This window comes from Rhinoderma darwinii, chromosome 6 (genome assembly GCF_050947455.1).
Source record: "Rhinoderma darwinii isolate aRhiDar2 chromosome 6, aRhiDar2.hap1, whole genome shotgun sequence".
Classification (NCBI taxonomy): Eukaryota; Metazoa; Chordata; class Amphibia; order Anura; family Rhinodermatidae; genus Rhinoderma; species Rhinoderma darwinii.
The window spans coordinates 24,948,300-24,964,942 of NC_134692.1; the positions used below are offsets into that span (position 1 = coordinate 24,948,300).

The 16,643-nt window shown below is 39.5% G+C and overlaps 1 protein-coding gene across 3 annotated transcripts in view; it reads left to right on the top strand.

The window, feature by feature from the left end:
- The window catches only part of TANC1 (tetratricopeptide repeat, ankyrin repeat and coiled-coil containing 1), a 181,737-nt gene that overhangs the window by 67,339 nt on the left and 97,755 nt on the right, over positions 1 to 16,643 (top strand). For all 3 annotated transcript variants that reach the window (XM_075829316.1, XM_075829314.1, XM_075829317.1), the window contains exon 2: positions 1,585 to 1,654. In XM_075829316.1, the coding sequence (XP_075685431.1) occupies positions 1,597 to 1,654 (58 nt within the window). In that variant the 5' untranslated portion in view covers positions 1,585 to 1,596. The remainder of the gene's footprint in view (positions 1 to 1,584; positions 1,655 to 16,643) is intronic.

Sequence of the window (16,643 nt, forward strand, 5' to 3'; positions counted from 1 at the left end):
ACGTTGACCTGTGATACAGCCGTGTGCATGAGACCCAAATCATAATACTATAGGCAGTAATATTTCTTTTGAGCCAACAGGGGGTCATAACATAAGTAATTGGCCAACTGGTCTTAGTCTTGTCGTTTCTCGAAAAAAATATTAAATCAATCCAATTTTATTGATACGAACACAAAAATGAAATAACACATTAACATTCACATTACAATTTTCCAACATTGTATACAATTGTTACAGCATATCAAGAAATCCCCGCACAGCCCCCCTCCATATCTCTACCCTTTTGTTTCTAGTACCATTCCTGGTCAGAGCACATTTCTCTTATCAAGGTTCACCTCCACCCCTTCTTTGGTCCAGACTCTGTCACCTCAAGTTCCTCAGACGACTCTCGCCCTTAGTCTGCTCAGTTCAGGTGACAGCACCTCAGGACAGGCCAGCCATCTGCTCCATTGTTTCTCAATTTTTTTTTCCATGCCCCTTTTAGAATATATCTTATACTCCATCAGGATATTATAATTTAACATTCCTACAATTTCCCTCATCCCTGGTGGCTCCGCGTCCAGCCAGTGTTTAGCAATGCATTCCCTCGTTTGATATAATATTTTGGCAATTGCCAGACTTGCCATTCTGTCACTCTCCAATTCTCCCACCGCTCCCAACAACATAACTTTAGGGTCTGCCGCCAACTCCCGACCATACACCTGCTTTATCAGATCCAGTATTTCCCCCCATAGGGTCCTCAGGGCCTCACATGACCAAAATATATGCAATATGTCCGCCTTCTCCTCCGTGCACCTAGGACATTTAGCATCCGCTCTAATACCCATCTGTTTTAATACCCACGGGGTGCGGTACACTCTATGTATCAGGAAGAGTTGGGATCTCCTCTGCGCCAGACTGAGTGATAAGTGACATGTGGACGCTAATATCTCCTCCCACTCCTCCTCTGTCAATGGACCGACATCCAGCTCCCATTTTGCTTTTACCAGCACCATCGGGTTTCCCAGGTGTTTGGACAGTAAGCTCCTGTACGCCATTGAGATCAGGCCTTTGGTCGTGTCAGCCCGTCACACATACTCTAGGACCCCAAGAGCACAGACCGTCAGGTCCACTACATGCGCCTGCGCCTGTAGGGCATGACGGATCTGCAAATATTGGTAAAACATATTGTGCTCCAGTGGAAATAGGTCTTTCATCTGCTGAAACGATCTCAGCCCATTATCATACAGGTGTTGTAATCGCCTAACCCCTGCCGATTCCCATTTTTGCATGCCCTCTAATTGATATAGTTCCCACAAGACCGGATTATGCCCTAGGGGAGTATATTTGGTACACATTCCCACTCCCAGGATCTGTTTGCATTGCCACCATATTTTATGTATCAGGAGTAATGGTTTCTCTAAAATTTAGTTGGCCGATTACACAAGTTGGCCGGTGGGGATCTTTGGTCAACCAGACTCCTCACTTGTTCCAATAGTAGCGATTGATGCCCATCTGAAGTGAATAAGAACTAATCGCCACGTTTGATACATATGCAATACACAGGTCTTTATGTATTCATGTTTGGTTTTCATTTTATTGCAGGACTCAGAGAAAATGTTAAAAGCCGTTTTAAAGAAGAGCCGAGAGGGGGTGAAAAACAGCAAGAATCAAGGTTTGTAAAGCTGCTTGTGATTTGAACATTTGCATTATTGTGCAGAATTATTTGACTAATTGACTGGCTTGGTTATTACTTTCTCTATCCCCGGCCTTGTGTCAGTGCAGAGTTTTCCCTGAGTTGAGTTAAAGTCTTGACGAACTTAGTTGCTAGGGATGTTCTGCATGGTAACCCTATTTTTAATGGCAGTGTATCTCTAGCAACTAATCTGTCTCTGGATAATAAGCTGCTTAGCTCAAAGCTAATGACACTATGCTGGGCAGCGTAGTATTAAGAAAGTAGTTTAGCAGCAGCAACGCAATAGCATGTCCCCACCTATCTAAGGATAGGCCATAGATTTTAAAATCCTGGATAAGCCTTTTAAAAGATAACATGTTCAGTATATACAGCCACCACTAGATGGAGCTTACTGCATACGGCCTTATCTTTGAGTTCAATGTATACCAGTTTGCAGTTAGCTCCCTCTAGTGGCGGATGCAGGAAGCCATCGTTTTTTTGGATCAAAAAAATAAAGCTCCAGGAATTTGGACCAATCGTAAAAAGAAAACAAATAGTATTTGAGGATGGAGATTTACTTTAAACTTTAAAATACAGAAATTTTTTTGTATTAAACAGTTTTCCCATCAGATTGGAGAAGTTTAGTATTTATCCATCGTAGTGATAAGAATTGGATTGTCTACTCTGCGATCTTATTTTCCAGACTGAACAGTCATAACTCCCACTTGCACATAACTTACATATCTGGTATTTTTGTTTGTAAATTTTTTTTTCCCTGTCAAAGCTTTTTATTGCCTTTCTGTGTAGTAAAGAAGCAATAAATCATTATAAATCGTTTGACTTACTGTCTTTGACGCCCTGCCCCCAGCCCAATTCTTCTAAATGGCCACATCTGTCTGTCCTGGCCCAATTTGTGTGTAGTGTTTTATGTCTCTTGTGTAAAGAGAGATGTGGACGTTAAGATAAGCCTCCAGTCAAACATTCCAGTATTTTTTTAAGATATTATTATTATTATTATTATTATTAAAAAAAAATCTTTAGATATATCGTAAGATAACATTGGTGAAGGTTTTGGACCACCATTGGTTACTTATTTTTTGGTGTCTGCAACATGTCTATAGCACATAAACTCAAGGCTATGTACACCTTTTTAAGGATTTTTTATTTTTCTCTCTAAAAATGTATTACATAGTGTTTAATGCAACTTTGCAATATGTTTTTTAGTAAAAAAAATTAACTTTTTGAGATACAACCACTATGTATCCTCAATACATACAAGCTGCATCTTGCGTTGAAACCTGAATCTGTCAGGTCATTAGGACTGACAACGGGTCTTGCATGTCTCTGACACGCAGAATCCACCGGTTATCGATCACATCTAAGTTATGAACTTTGATGTGATCGATAACAGGTGGATCCTGCCTGTCAGACACGCAGGACCCGCTGTCACCAAAGCAGTCAGTCCCGCTGAACTGACAGATTCGTGTTTCCGTGCAAGATGCAGCTTGTATGTATTGAGGATACATAGAGGCTGTATCTCAAAAAGTTAAGATTTATTTTTTATAAAAAACACTTACAAAGTTGCATTAATATCTATAATACATTTATTTTAGTAAAAAAAAAAAAGTCTTCAAAGGTGTACATAGCCTTGTAGTGCAATTCCCCTTTTAAAGGGCATCGGTCACTTGTTTTTTAAGGACATCTATGATACGCTCTAGGAACCTGTTGGGTGCAGTTGTAGTCCACTAAGGACCAGAAACATTGTATCGGGGATAATAAGAAATTCTATTTTTGTCATCTTATAGCCTTTGATCATAAAATGAGGGGGGGTTGTGTTTAGTGGTGCAGATGTACCCATAATCATCTTTATTACGGTATAATACACTTTAAAATATAAGGGTCAGTAAATGAAAGATTTACTGTATGAGAAGTCTTAATGAACTATGTATAAAGTGTAAAAGCGCAGATGTATAGTAACCCATAGCAATGAAAGCGGCTGCCGGTTGAAACTTCATTGAATAAAACGGGTTACTTCATATTCGTAATTTCTTCATATCAAATCTGGTGTCTTATTCTTTTGTTTTTTTTATAACCCTTTATAATAATTATCATACATGACTGCACAGTTACAGACTCCAAAATCCACTTGATGACTTCTGCTGCCGCTTCCATGATAGATTTTAAGGTTGTCGGTGTAATAATTTTCGCATCAAGTACATGGTCTACAAATATACAAGTATTAGCGTGAAGCACAAACTGAAGATGTTCACATCTCTTCTCTTTCTTTTCAACGACTCAGACCAGATGCTAATGTGCTGGCTCAGATATTGACAGTTGCCTAGGGGCACCTGGGTAAATGCTGAAATTTTTGACCACTTTAATGAAATGTTAACCCTCTTTTGCAGAAACTTTTGCATATTTTGTATCTTGTTTGTCTGTTTTCTCCAGACGTTAGTTGTCATTTGGCCCACCAAGTAGGATGAAGGCTGAATGTCTCGAGGCCACGGGGCGTAATGCCTAGAGTGCTGCCAGTAATTATACCATGTGAGGGCCTGGTGTCAATCTGTTGGAGAATTACACTATAAACATGAACTAAAATAGACATAAAATTCACGTTAATGTGTCTCTTTCGGCTTTATTTGGCAATTGCATCAACAGCAAATGCCTAATATATTCGTATCATCTTATTATATATTCTAATTTTATGCCCCACAGCCTGTTGGCAGACACTGGCAGTTTTATGACAGGCTGCGCCTGTAGCTATAGTAGCCTAATTTGTAGGCAAACGCACAGATTTGCGACTACCATAAAAAACGTATTTGCAAATAAAGGAAATCTGTGCAGCTGCCCTGCTCTATTAGTATATTAGTGATATACAGGTGCAGGAAACTTTAACTTGTTTTTTTTCACTGGTTTTTGTTGTCCATTTAAAGTTTGCTACATGTTTGTATATAACACGCATTAAGAATAAAGTTAAAGTTTGCTACATCTGTATAAGTTTACAAAAAGGACCCAGTGCTTTAATTATAGTTGATAGAAATGTATAGATTTGCCTGTTTAGACTTTCCATGACCATTTGATAATCCAGAATATCTGATAATCTGGCACTTCTTGGGTCCCTTTGATGCTGGATGAAAGAAGTTTGACTGTATTTACTCTGACTGCGGTGAATGCTAATGAAACAGTATATTACAGTTGTAGGTGGTCTGGGGAATGTCAGATATCTTCCCTTCTATGATTATCCTAAGGCCACATGCACACGATGCATATTACGTGAGGATTTGCTGCGCCGATTTTTCTGCGGCAAATCTGCAGCGTTATACAGTACCAGCAAAGTAAGTAATCTCATCTACACGTTGCAGAATTTTTCCGCACCTAAATTGACCTGCGGTGCAATTTTGAAAAAGTTTGCAAAACACACGCCAAATTTCGCAGCAATAAACAGACCTATTTCCACATCAAAATGTCAAAACTTCACCTAAAATCTATTAAGTGCGGATTTTAGATGTGAATTTACCTGAGGCTTTGATGTGGATTTTCTACATCAAATTACGCAATGTGTGCATGTAGTTTGACACTTTCCGTCTTTTTTCCTTTATTTGTTGTTTTTTTTTTTAAATGTGCCATCTCAATGACATTATCTTAAAGGAACACTTCATGAAAAATCGTTATACCTAGTAGAGGCCCTAAAGGGGTGGTGCATGACTTCTCTCTTTGGTGTTCTCTTTATTTCTGAGTCGTGCCCCGCCCCTTCAGGTCCTGAAACTGGTGATAACTCTGTTTCAGTTTTCTTGGAGTGTTGCTTTAATTCATCCTCTAAATTATGAATGTGAACCTGGGTTTTTATGAGTTTGACAATCCTTAGGAGTTCGCGCCTTATGAACGAAGTTGAGACCTTTTCCTCCAGCCCCTGCAATCTTGACTAAGACTTTGTCCTTTAAGGGTTGAAAAAAAAAAAAAAAATGGAGACCAGACAAAACTTCTTTTGTTTAAGAAGAAGAAAGTCTCAACTGTTTGTGGTTTGTTGTGTGATGTTCTGCCCGTTTCTGTGTGGCTTCTATCAAATACGACACAACAATTATATTTCAGGCTACTCCAGATGCTAAATCATTGTGTTCCGCAAGTGATCATATTATTGGCATCAAAGATCACCCCCGGGGTTACGTGTATTGCTCCTGTTTAATTAGTTTTTTGTTCTCTTCTTTGCATTGGGTACGTCAAGCAAGCTACGACTTTCCAGCTGTTTTCGTACTGCATGTCCCAGCATGCTCTACAGGCACAAAACCCTACCTGGGGTATACAGCAACATTCTGCATTAACCATGATTAAACGGAGTATACGGTCATACTGTAAAGAGATGTTTACATATGGCTTGTGTAATAAATCTCTAGTAATACATCACTGATGATGAAAATCACATTGGCATAAAGGCACAGTAGGCCTATTCAGTACCGCTCATGACTTGCCCGCAGCCTCGGGTATTCTGAACTAATGAATGAAGTGTATGCTTAGTGTCACTGGGCTTTGCAGAACATGGCCGTTTTTTTTAGTTGCGTGTTTTTTCTTTTTGTTTTGCATTTTTGGGCTCGGTGTCATTTTCAAAATGCCGCAAGGCTTGACGTTTGTTTGTTTTTTCTAGCAGTTAGTGCCATTTTTCTGCCATAGACCGCCATAGTTTTTATTTTTCCTTTTTTTTTAAAAACGCATGTATCTTTGTACGTTGTAGTTTGGTTTTTTTTTATGCCATTTTTAGGGTCTTTTTTTTGTGTGTGTGTATGCATACACAGCAGTCTGCCAATCATCAGCCTGGGAGGCAGGGAGAGGGCAACCCTCGCGAATATATAACGAAGAATGCAGCAAACTCATAGTTCTGTATTCAATCAGGGCTCCTATTGGCCAAACGGCACAACATTTTGTGCACTTTTGGCTTCCAGGAGTACGGACTTGTATCTGTAATGTGCTGCCCTTACATAGGGGCAATATACTCAGCTGACATATCCACTTTAATCATCAAGTATATGCATTATTTCTTCTGAAAGCATCCGAAATTGTATAATGTATGTATGGAATTTATCAGCAACGTGGCGCACCAACCTCAAAGAAATTAGTCCGCACATAATGTTAGACCTTAAAATGAGCAGCAATGTCAGCACTTCGCATACCGTGTGAAAATACATGCCATTCTGTACTTTAAAATATTTTGCACCAATACATGTAAAATGAAATTAATAAAAGAACTTTTGAAAGCAGCTTAGATAAAAACAAAATCTCCTACTGTTTTGTGTTTACAGCTCCTATGCAGACCTATGTGTCTCCATGGTTAGAAGATTACAAATAAATCCTGTGTAGTCTGGTCCTGCAGTCATGCCCGCTTCCATCTGAACCCTGCTTCTTGGTAACGTATATTCTGTAGAGAGTATGACTGCACAGGGTTTGTTTGTAGTCTGTACCCATAGAGACACACAGGTCCTCATAGGAGCTGTTGACAAAACGGTAAGATATTTTTAATCAGGACCCATTTAAAAAGTGTTTTTGTTTTTATTTTAAATGCATTTGAGCAGTAAAAAAAAATTGTACAAATGTATTCATACCCTTGAAGCCGGCTATACACATTAGATAACTGTATGCATTTAATTGAATACTTAAGGATGAAAGGAGATTTTTAGTTTAGTCCCCACATAAGTTCATTGTTTTTCTATGTCATTTTTTGTAAGTGGAACCCCATGAAGTGTGAATGAAATGTAAAAAAGACTTATCACATGTGCTTTACAGAACCCAGCGGAATGAGCTGGTATTGATCATACGTAATACAAGGTTTTTGTTCCTTTTAAAGTCTATCCAGCCCCTCCTGAGTTCTGGCAGCCGGCTTAAATTACACGTCTTGCATGTTTCTTTTATGTCCCCGTTTTATTGGGACTGGCAGAAGGTCAGATGGTTCATTACAACATTCTTAGAACTTTATGGATCCATGCTTGTTCGGGCCTCGTGCAACCACCAGATCTATGGGTCACTTACTGGAGATTTCCTCTAGGACTTATGAAAAAGCACTTATTACACAGATCTGCTGAGTGTGAGAGCCTTTACTTGAGTAGGGATTTCCTGTCGATCATCTGCTAGCTCCAAATTCATTCTGTTTTCACGGGATGAACTTGTATTTTTACAGTTGTCCTATGCTTAGATCCATTTGTCTGAATAAGAACCATGTTTTTCAGTGACACTTTGTAATGGTTATATCTGTTTAAAGCTATTTTCCCCAATTTTCATATGTGACATACTGATGACTGGCGATGTTATACAGATTAAATACTACCTTTTTTGTGAAATATTTTTGTTTTTAGTTGAATAGTATGCATATAATATTTTTTCTTTTTTATTACTTTGGGTACTATCGACATTTATGGTAAACTTTGCCCTACTAAACAGGCTTGTAAGGCTGGGTTCACACACCCTATTTACGGACGTAATTCGGGCGGTTTAGCCTCGAATTACGTCCGAAAATACGGCTCCAAAGCGTTGGCAAACATCTGCCCATTCATTTGAATGGGTTTGACGATGTTCTGTGCCGACGGTCATTTTTTTTACGCGCCGCTGTCAAAAGACAGCGCGTAAAAAAGACCCCCGCGTCAAAGAAGTGCCTGTCACTTCTTGAGACGTAATTGGAGCTGTTTTCCATTGCCTCTATGGAAAAACAGCTCCAATTACGTCCGTAATAGACGCAGCGAAAATCGCCTGCACATGCCATTACGTCTGAAATTCCGGAGCTGTTTTCTCCTGAAAACAGCTCCGTAATTTCAGCCGTAACGGAGGCTGCCCTGTGAACATACCCTAAAGGGCCAGTTTAGGGCAGAAATAGCTGGACACATGTTACAAAAATATAACAATCCGGAAACTATATTTTAAAAATGTGTAACTTTCATTGCACAAAAAAATAACATAAATTGCTAAAAAACGTAAGTCTCGGAGAAACCCTTTAATTTTCCTTTACCTACTATTAATTTTTTTTTTTTATTAGTTCCTTGAAATAATCTCGGCTTGTCTGCCCCATGTGTTTTAGTTTTCTCTCCATCTGATATCTTTTGTCTTTTTAAAAATAAATATTTCAACTATTCCAGCGATGTCCTGCAGTGATTTAATAAGCTGGAATACCAGTGTAGCCTAAAGCTTTGTATCCCGATGTGGATTTATCTTATGATAACAACTATTTTGGGGTGTTCTTTTTGAACATATTAATCATTTCATTCTGGATTCAAACACATAACTACATTCTTAACAAGAATTTGTGAATGGTTTATCAGTCTAGTGGTGCCATCTTATACTAGAGTCATTCAAAATGCTTTTAAGTCCAGTTTGCAGTAGTTAATTTCATAAAAAAATGTTCCAAGAAACCTGGCAATCCATAGAAATAAATCCAACATGGTTGGCTAGGTTGCGTGAGTTTTTCTTTGACATATTGTAGTCACATGCAATTTTACTGGCCATCACTGACGATGCCACGGAGCCCTGTCGATTTTTTTTGGTTTAGTGGTGCCCAATCTATGTGGAGCACAGTCTGTCTGGTGACTATAGCAGTGCAGCACTGACAAAAGCAGAAGCAAGAAATTATGCAAGAAAGCTTCGTAGTTGTGATACTGGTTCTAGGATGAGTATTCAATTAATGGCCTATCTCTAGGGAGCTTCAGTGATCGTCCAGGCAGAGCGACGTACATACAGGCTGTAGCTGGTACTGCATCTCCGCACCGTTTATTGGAATGTGCCGAACTGCAGAACCAGGGGCAGCCACACGTGTACGGCACTGTGCCTGGATAAACCGTGAAGGGGCAGCACGGATTTTCATGGAATCTTTGAGAAAAACCCCCTATGTCACTGGGGAAACAAAGAGGTACATAGAATTTGTGGGAGCAGTATTACGACTCTGTACCACACAGATTCATGATATGGCCATGTGCATGAGGCCTAAGGTTGTGTTCACTAAGTATTTTATTTTGTTTTCTTTTTAAACTACATATAATATAAAGCTGGCCATCAAGTTTAGATTAAAGGAACAATAAACATACCTCCGTTTATCCCCTCTTTTCCCTTGATCCTATTTTGTCTCATATTGCAATTAAAACGAAGACAAATATAAAAAAATGTCCTATGTGTCCCAGGAGTTTACCCACCCCCACCCCACATCTTCCTTCTTCTGTCTGGCTGAAAGACAACTGGCTGCAGTAGGAGCCTCCCTCCTCTACCTTCTGTGCAGTAGGACATGAAGATGATTGAGCCTCGCCCCTTAGTTGTTAATCAGCCAAAAACGGAAAAGAACAGCAATTGTTCTCTGCACAATTTTTAAAAGGAATATGCAAAAGATTCTGTAGACTGACAAGCACTTGAGACACGTTTATCTCCAGTTTACTCTTAGCATTAATTTCTAGGTTCAGTGGTCCTTTAAGATCAGCCACTATATAGCATATCATATGATCAATGACAATCCTCTCATCAACATGCCAGACTGAACTAGCCGATCAGGGGAATGGCTTTTAATCCAAAATGTATATAAAGCAAAAACCAAGTCAATGTGCTTGTGCAATTAAGTGGGAACGATCTACGAGTCACCAAGCATGCTATACCCAGTTTCAGTTGTCGAATGGGCAAAAAAATCCAACATGAACAATCACCTTTTTGGCCGACAACGGATCGCAAAGGATTTCTAAATGTTATTTTCTGACTTTTTCTCGGTCTATGGCCATTTTAAAAAGAGCAAGAACATTATAAAGGTGAAATACTACATGTTAATGATTTGGACTCGTGGGAAATTGTTACCACATACTTCCTATGTCTCAGGACAACTGTGCAGTTAGTATAGATCTTCCTCATGGCGATTTTTCATACTGATGTAGCAAACTACCATGACATGTCAGCCCACAATTGTTGCTATTGAGGTTGTCGAGCAAACTTTAGGCCTCCTATGTAAAGGTTAGAGATGAGCTTTGAAAATTCGCTTTCTATTTCTGTGTGTTTTGTTGTCTCTTATGAATTGATCACTTTTTTGTTTGCAAGAGAAAAATTTGTCAGTAACTCTAAAAAGGAGTGCCACATTTTTCTTATAAAGAAGTTGACAGCCAGGTGTCTCTACAAGTTCATCGGCCTCCTGAGCACACAGTGAATGCTGCTCCATTTAGTAGACCTAAAGGGAATGCAGATTCTATTGTACTTGCATGGGTTCGGAAAATATTGACTCTGTTGCCAGAAATGTTTGCGAGGTGCGTTGCTCAGGAGATCTTTTCCTGTTGCAGCAGAGGAATGGGGCACAGATAAAATACCCTGAGATAGCAGAGCGGATGTAGTGAGCAGATATGAATAGGCCGAGCTGACACATCCCAGAGGTTGAAGGCACGCCAGTGGAATTTGTGAGGTAGCCGTGAAGTACAATCAGTCTGTCAACGTGAAAAACTAATGGAAAGCCGTCTAAGCACAGCACAAATTATCTACATCAGTTGATAATCATGATTATTTGTTGGTCAAAACATTGAGGTTTGTTCATGAACCTGTTTGATCACAGCTAACTATAATTCCTGCATGCAGCAGCGTAGCTGGTGTGGCATGTGCCGTGGATCCCGGGTGTGTGGGACATGCCAATAAACCACTCTCTCTCAGCCAAAGTATTTAAAAAGGTACCGGTCACCATGAACATGCTGCCCTTTCTGTAGGCAGCATGTTATAGAGCAGGAGGAGCTGAGAAGTATGATAATTGTTCAAAAAGCTAAAGGATAACTTGTAATTTATTCATTTAAATTCCTGTTCACTGTGGGCTAATGAGTCTAGTGGGCGGTCCTATTCTGTGATTGACAGCCTTCCCTGTATAAGTGTGAAAACAGAAATAACGGTCCATCATTGAGTAGAACCGCCTACTGGACTCCTAAGCACAGAGTTAGCAGGGATTTAAATCAATGCGTTACCGATTTATTCTTATATATCAATCTGCTCAGCTCCTCCTATTCCATAACATTCTACCTGCAGATCGGAACGCATGTTTGATGCCTTTTAAGGAGCACCTGTCACCACCCGTGACATGTCTAGCATTTTATTCTCCATGAAATAACAATTCTGGAACATAATCTCTTATAGCTCTGTATTCCATTCCTCTCATTCCTCCTAGAAATGTTTTCATATATTGACATATATATATATTATGATATTGCTTACCTATATGCTGATTAATCCCCCTATTCTGTTGTTGCAACAAATCCTTTATCAGCAGTAGAGAGCGAGCACACGTATTGCTCTGATGTATTATTATGGCCATACCATTATATATCTACACAAATAAATAAGCCTTAGCCATAATGAACAGAGGGTTTTAATTTGTAACATGGTCAGCGGGCAAGAGGCTTGCTTCTTCATTAGACATGAATTATCTTGCCCTTAGCGAGTTAGAACTTCTGAATGGCATCAATAGAAAACGTCGAGATCCTGTCACCAGGGCATGTGCCCATTGACCCAACCACCCACGAGATGGAATCATTATGCTACTAGGAAATTCAGCTCGAGCGAGAGAATCAAGACCAAATCACTGTGTAGCTTATTAATTTCCTTTCCTTGTACTTCAGAGGGCTGACATAGACTTAATGGAACATGTGCGGTTGGCCAAAATAGAACAAAAGAGTTTATAGCCCTTTATACGTTCATTAACACTCAAGATTCAAATTACTGGCTGTGTTTTTCCTATGACTTTTTCATCCAAGTCTTTTGACCATCTTTACTGTCCATGAGGTCACCAAAGAAGGAACCAAATGGATTACAACATAAATCTGGCCAGATTTTCCACTTTCTGAAGATGTTGTTGGTCTTGAAGATAGTCGTTCTGGCCAACCATGCCAAAAGTTAAAACAAAAAATGGTTGACAATTGGCAGATCAGTATTTACCTTGCTATGTGACTTGGGCTAGGCTCTCAGTGATGATGTTATGCACGTGTTTGTCACAGACTACTTTTTGAGTATCCCAACAACATAGCCTTACAATCAGACCACATTTTATCAGTAATCAATGCAGAAGTCCAGGTAATTCCAAAGGATTCACGTTTTCTAGTAGCAATATGTCCGCAGCCCAGAATATTGATCTGAACACCTTATCTGCTTGTACTGGGGACTGTAAAGTGATGATTACACCGAATAATCTGTGTAAGCTGCAGCAACTTTAAGGGTATGTTTGCACAGGTAGGATACGCTGCGTAAAAGTACCTGGCGGCCGCACGGAATTCCTGTTGAAGCTGGTAGAAAAGACTGGCCTCCTGTGATGACATTTCATCCCATGTGACCGCTGCAGCCTGTGATTGGCTGCAGCGACTACATGGGGTGAAACGTCCTCCAAGGAGGCTGGTCTGGACAAAGAAGCACAGAATTCTGGGTAAGTAAGATTTTTTTATTTTTCCGAGTTGCGTTTTTTTATTTTTTTTATTTTTTTTATTTACGGTTTTACTTCCCCATTGAATTCAATAGGGAAAGCCCACAACTAAAAAGCGATTACGCAAATACAGTTGACATACTGCAGATTAAAACACTGCACCGCAGGTCAATTTCTGAGCATTTTTCAGCTTATTTATGCAGCGTGTGGATGAGATTCGTTCAAATCTCATCCACTCTGCCGCTACTGTATTATGCTGCGGATTTTCATCTAAATACGTTTGCAGAAAATCCGTATTATTTACGATACTTGTGAACTTACTCTTAAGGAAACGGCTGCATCAATTTTTCTTTTTCCTGGATAAGAAAAAAAAGGCCTTTTACTTTTACAGACTGTTTAGAAATTTACGGATGGCCGGCAACCCTGTTGTGCATCTATTGGGATCTGGGATTTATGTATGTGATGACCATCTAAACAGCACTGCAGAATATGTTGGCGTTATAGGTGTAGTAACTAGATGTATCTAGATCTGTTGCATATATAATTCAATGGCTGCTGCATTTTATATATACAATACTATTTATTCCGGCTCCAGTATAATGTGTGAGGAACCTTGTCACTGCTCAGTGGTGAGTTACTGTAATGTTTCCTCATGCCTTGAATTCCACATTTTTTTTATTTGGGCAAAGGGTTGAAGGAGTTTTGCTTTGTAGATATTTATGACCCATTCAATGATGATTTCTCTTAGGGGTCAAGACCATGCATGCAGAGCAAACGCCATAGTGTCAGCTTGCCCCAGTGTATAAAATGTCACCGCCTTCGCCTGTAGAAGGTTTTTTTTTTATTGCCATACTGCACAAAGGTGGAACATATATTACACCAGTGAAGACAGGCCAAAGGATTGTACTGGGAATGTCTTTGTGAAGCCAAATAAAACAAGCCTAATGCGAAGAATTTCTTTACATTAAGTGCTATTTATTTCCACGTCTTCTCAAGTCCTGTAAATCTTTCACCGCTTCTTCCAAGTTCAGAGGAAAGTCTTGAATCCCGGGCTGAATTAGTTTTTCTATAAAAATGGATTTCCGATTTCCCGTTCCCCCAATTTTATATTCTTGCACTTAGTTGCAGGTCTTATAGTCCCATCCTTGCTTGTTTTACTATCCTTTTGGGATGTTTACTATGATTTTATGAGGTTCCTTTCAGGAAGAGTTTTGCAGCGTTTTAAAAAAAACAAAAACGTAATGATATACTGGAACGGGGGTTCTTATAAGAAACATTTTAGGAAATGTTTATCAGTCACTAAGTTTCTCTCTCTGGGTTTATGAAATTATATTGTAAAGACTATTAACTCTTCGTGTTGTATTATAGTCTAGATGCGCTTAAAGGGGTTATTTGAGAGTAGGAAAAAATAGTTTTCCGGAAACTGCCACTTGTATGCATAGGTTGTGTCTGTCTGGTATTGCAGTTTAGCCCCATTTACTCAGCTGCAATACCAGACATGGCCCATACATTAAAGTGGTGCTGTTTCTAGAAAAGGAGCTATTTATTACTAATCTTATACACCCCTTTTAATATATAGAGCAAAATCCCCATGACCAAGCATCCAAAGGACCATTTTGATGCCAGACTATTATAAAGCGTGTCCGGTATAAAGCAGAATTCTTTTGTTACATACTCCGCAAGATAAGCGCACATGTCCTCATACCATCCATACGTTGGACTCTCTTGGTTTACGCTATTCGCAAAGCACCATTTCGACTCCCGTTATGAGCCTTTCTCAATCTTGGCCTGTTTTGAAGTGCAAAACGAAGGTATGACTAATAAATAGATTAATTGCCACATATGTTCACTCCTTTTACAGCCTGCACCCATGAATGCAAATTCTGCTGTTCTGATGCAAGGATTTGCACTGTGTTCCTTTGGGGATATCCGACCCCAAGTTACCTGGGTTTTATGAGTAAACGGTGAAGTGATGCACTAGGTTATCAATAGAACTTCTATCGATATTTTTCCAGCCTTTCTGTGAATTCTCTGATTTCATTAGATGGGTAAATTGATTAATGCTTTCAGGCCAATCCACTCACCGGCAATGTTTTAAACCGATACCCCCTTAGAGATGAGGGCATAGACCAGATAATCTGTCCTTGTACCTCTTTACAGGAACACCCCGAGTTATACTGATACACGGGGGGAAACGTATTACTTTTATTCTATGCCAGTTTTGTGGCATAGAAAAGTCTTAATTTCAGTTATAAATTTTACTTTTGAGGCATTTGCACCCGTCTCGCTACTTTTACCAAAAGTGGGCGGAAATTCAGAAGGGGGGTGGATCCATCTACGGTCCAACATATATTTGCTATAATTTACGCCAGCATCTGGTACAAGTTATAGCGCAAATGTACGCCAGGTCATATCTGTAATAGATTTGACTTTCTGGGGCACGAGATGCACCTAATTTATTAAAAGGCGTGTACCTCTTAAACATTTTTGTGCACATCTTACTCCAGCGTGTTTTAGATTGACTGACTGGTGTAAGAAGTGCCAGTCTTAACAAAATTTCCGCCCCCCTAAGTGTTCTGGCTTGGGGTCTGAATGGGTGTCACGAGACGCGGATTATAAGGTCATCTAAGAGAATCCTTGTGTCATGCATCGGGGCGTGTATCAGTTTTTCCCGGAGTGTTCCTTTAACTGTATTCAGCATATTGTTGTGGTGAGGTGATGTTTCATTGCCTTGCAGCGTTTTGACACAGTGTAGTGTAAGTAGAGCTGGCAAAAGAAAATAGATATTCCGCCACTACAAAAAATTTTGCCAGTGTCAACCAACAAATATTTTTACAAATAAAATTATCTCAAATCTGTTAAAAAAAAAAATGGAACAGGCCAGGTTGGATTTATTCGGGCTGTTCTAGGTCACTTTTCCATGGACATTGACTTTTCTGCCTCCAGTGTTACGCACCATCGATGACTTTGATGGACAATACGGTCTGATCGATTCTTGTTTCTGATGAATGTTTTGGTTTTCTGTGAGCCGTCAACTTTCTTATGATTTTTATGACCGCGCGTTAGGGCTCATGCAAACCTTCCCTTTTACTAAGCTGTCATACGGTAACCATAGCAGTCTGAGGCTTACTGTACCTTTTGTATTACTCCTATTTCACACAGAGGGTTTTTCTGTGGCATTCTTATGGAATCTACCGAAAAAGTATAATTGAGCTATTCGCTCCTAGAAACAAATCTTCAAGGGGAGATTATCGTACAAAGGCACTATACAGTGGCACTTGGAGCCGTACGGATTCTGTGTCTTGCCCTACACGCGATGAATGATGCCGATTTCAATCCAGCTGTCTTCCGTTTTTCAAATCCATTGATTTCACTGTAAGCTAATCGGAAGCTTCTATTTTGCATCTCAAAGTAATTATTTATCTGATTTGATATCGCTTTTTGTGGTCTGAGTATTTCCATTCATTTATTCATTCTTTTGTTGACCATTGACTTTAGCAATCGATGTAAACCGTTGGTAGTATCTAGTCTAAGGGCTGACTTGTCAGAAGCAAACATTTGGCAGAATTGTCAATACAAATTACATCCACTGCCATTTATTAATCC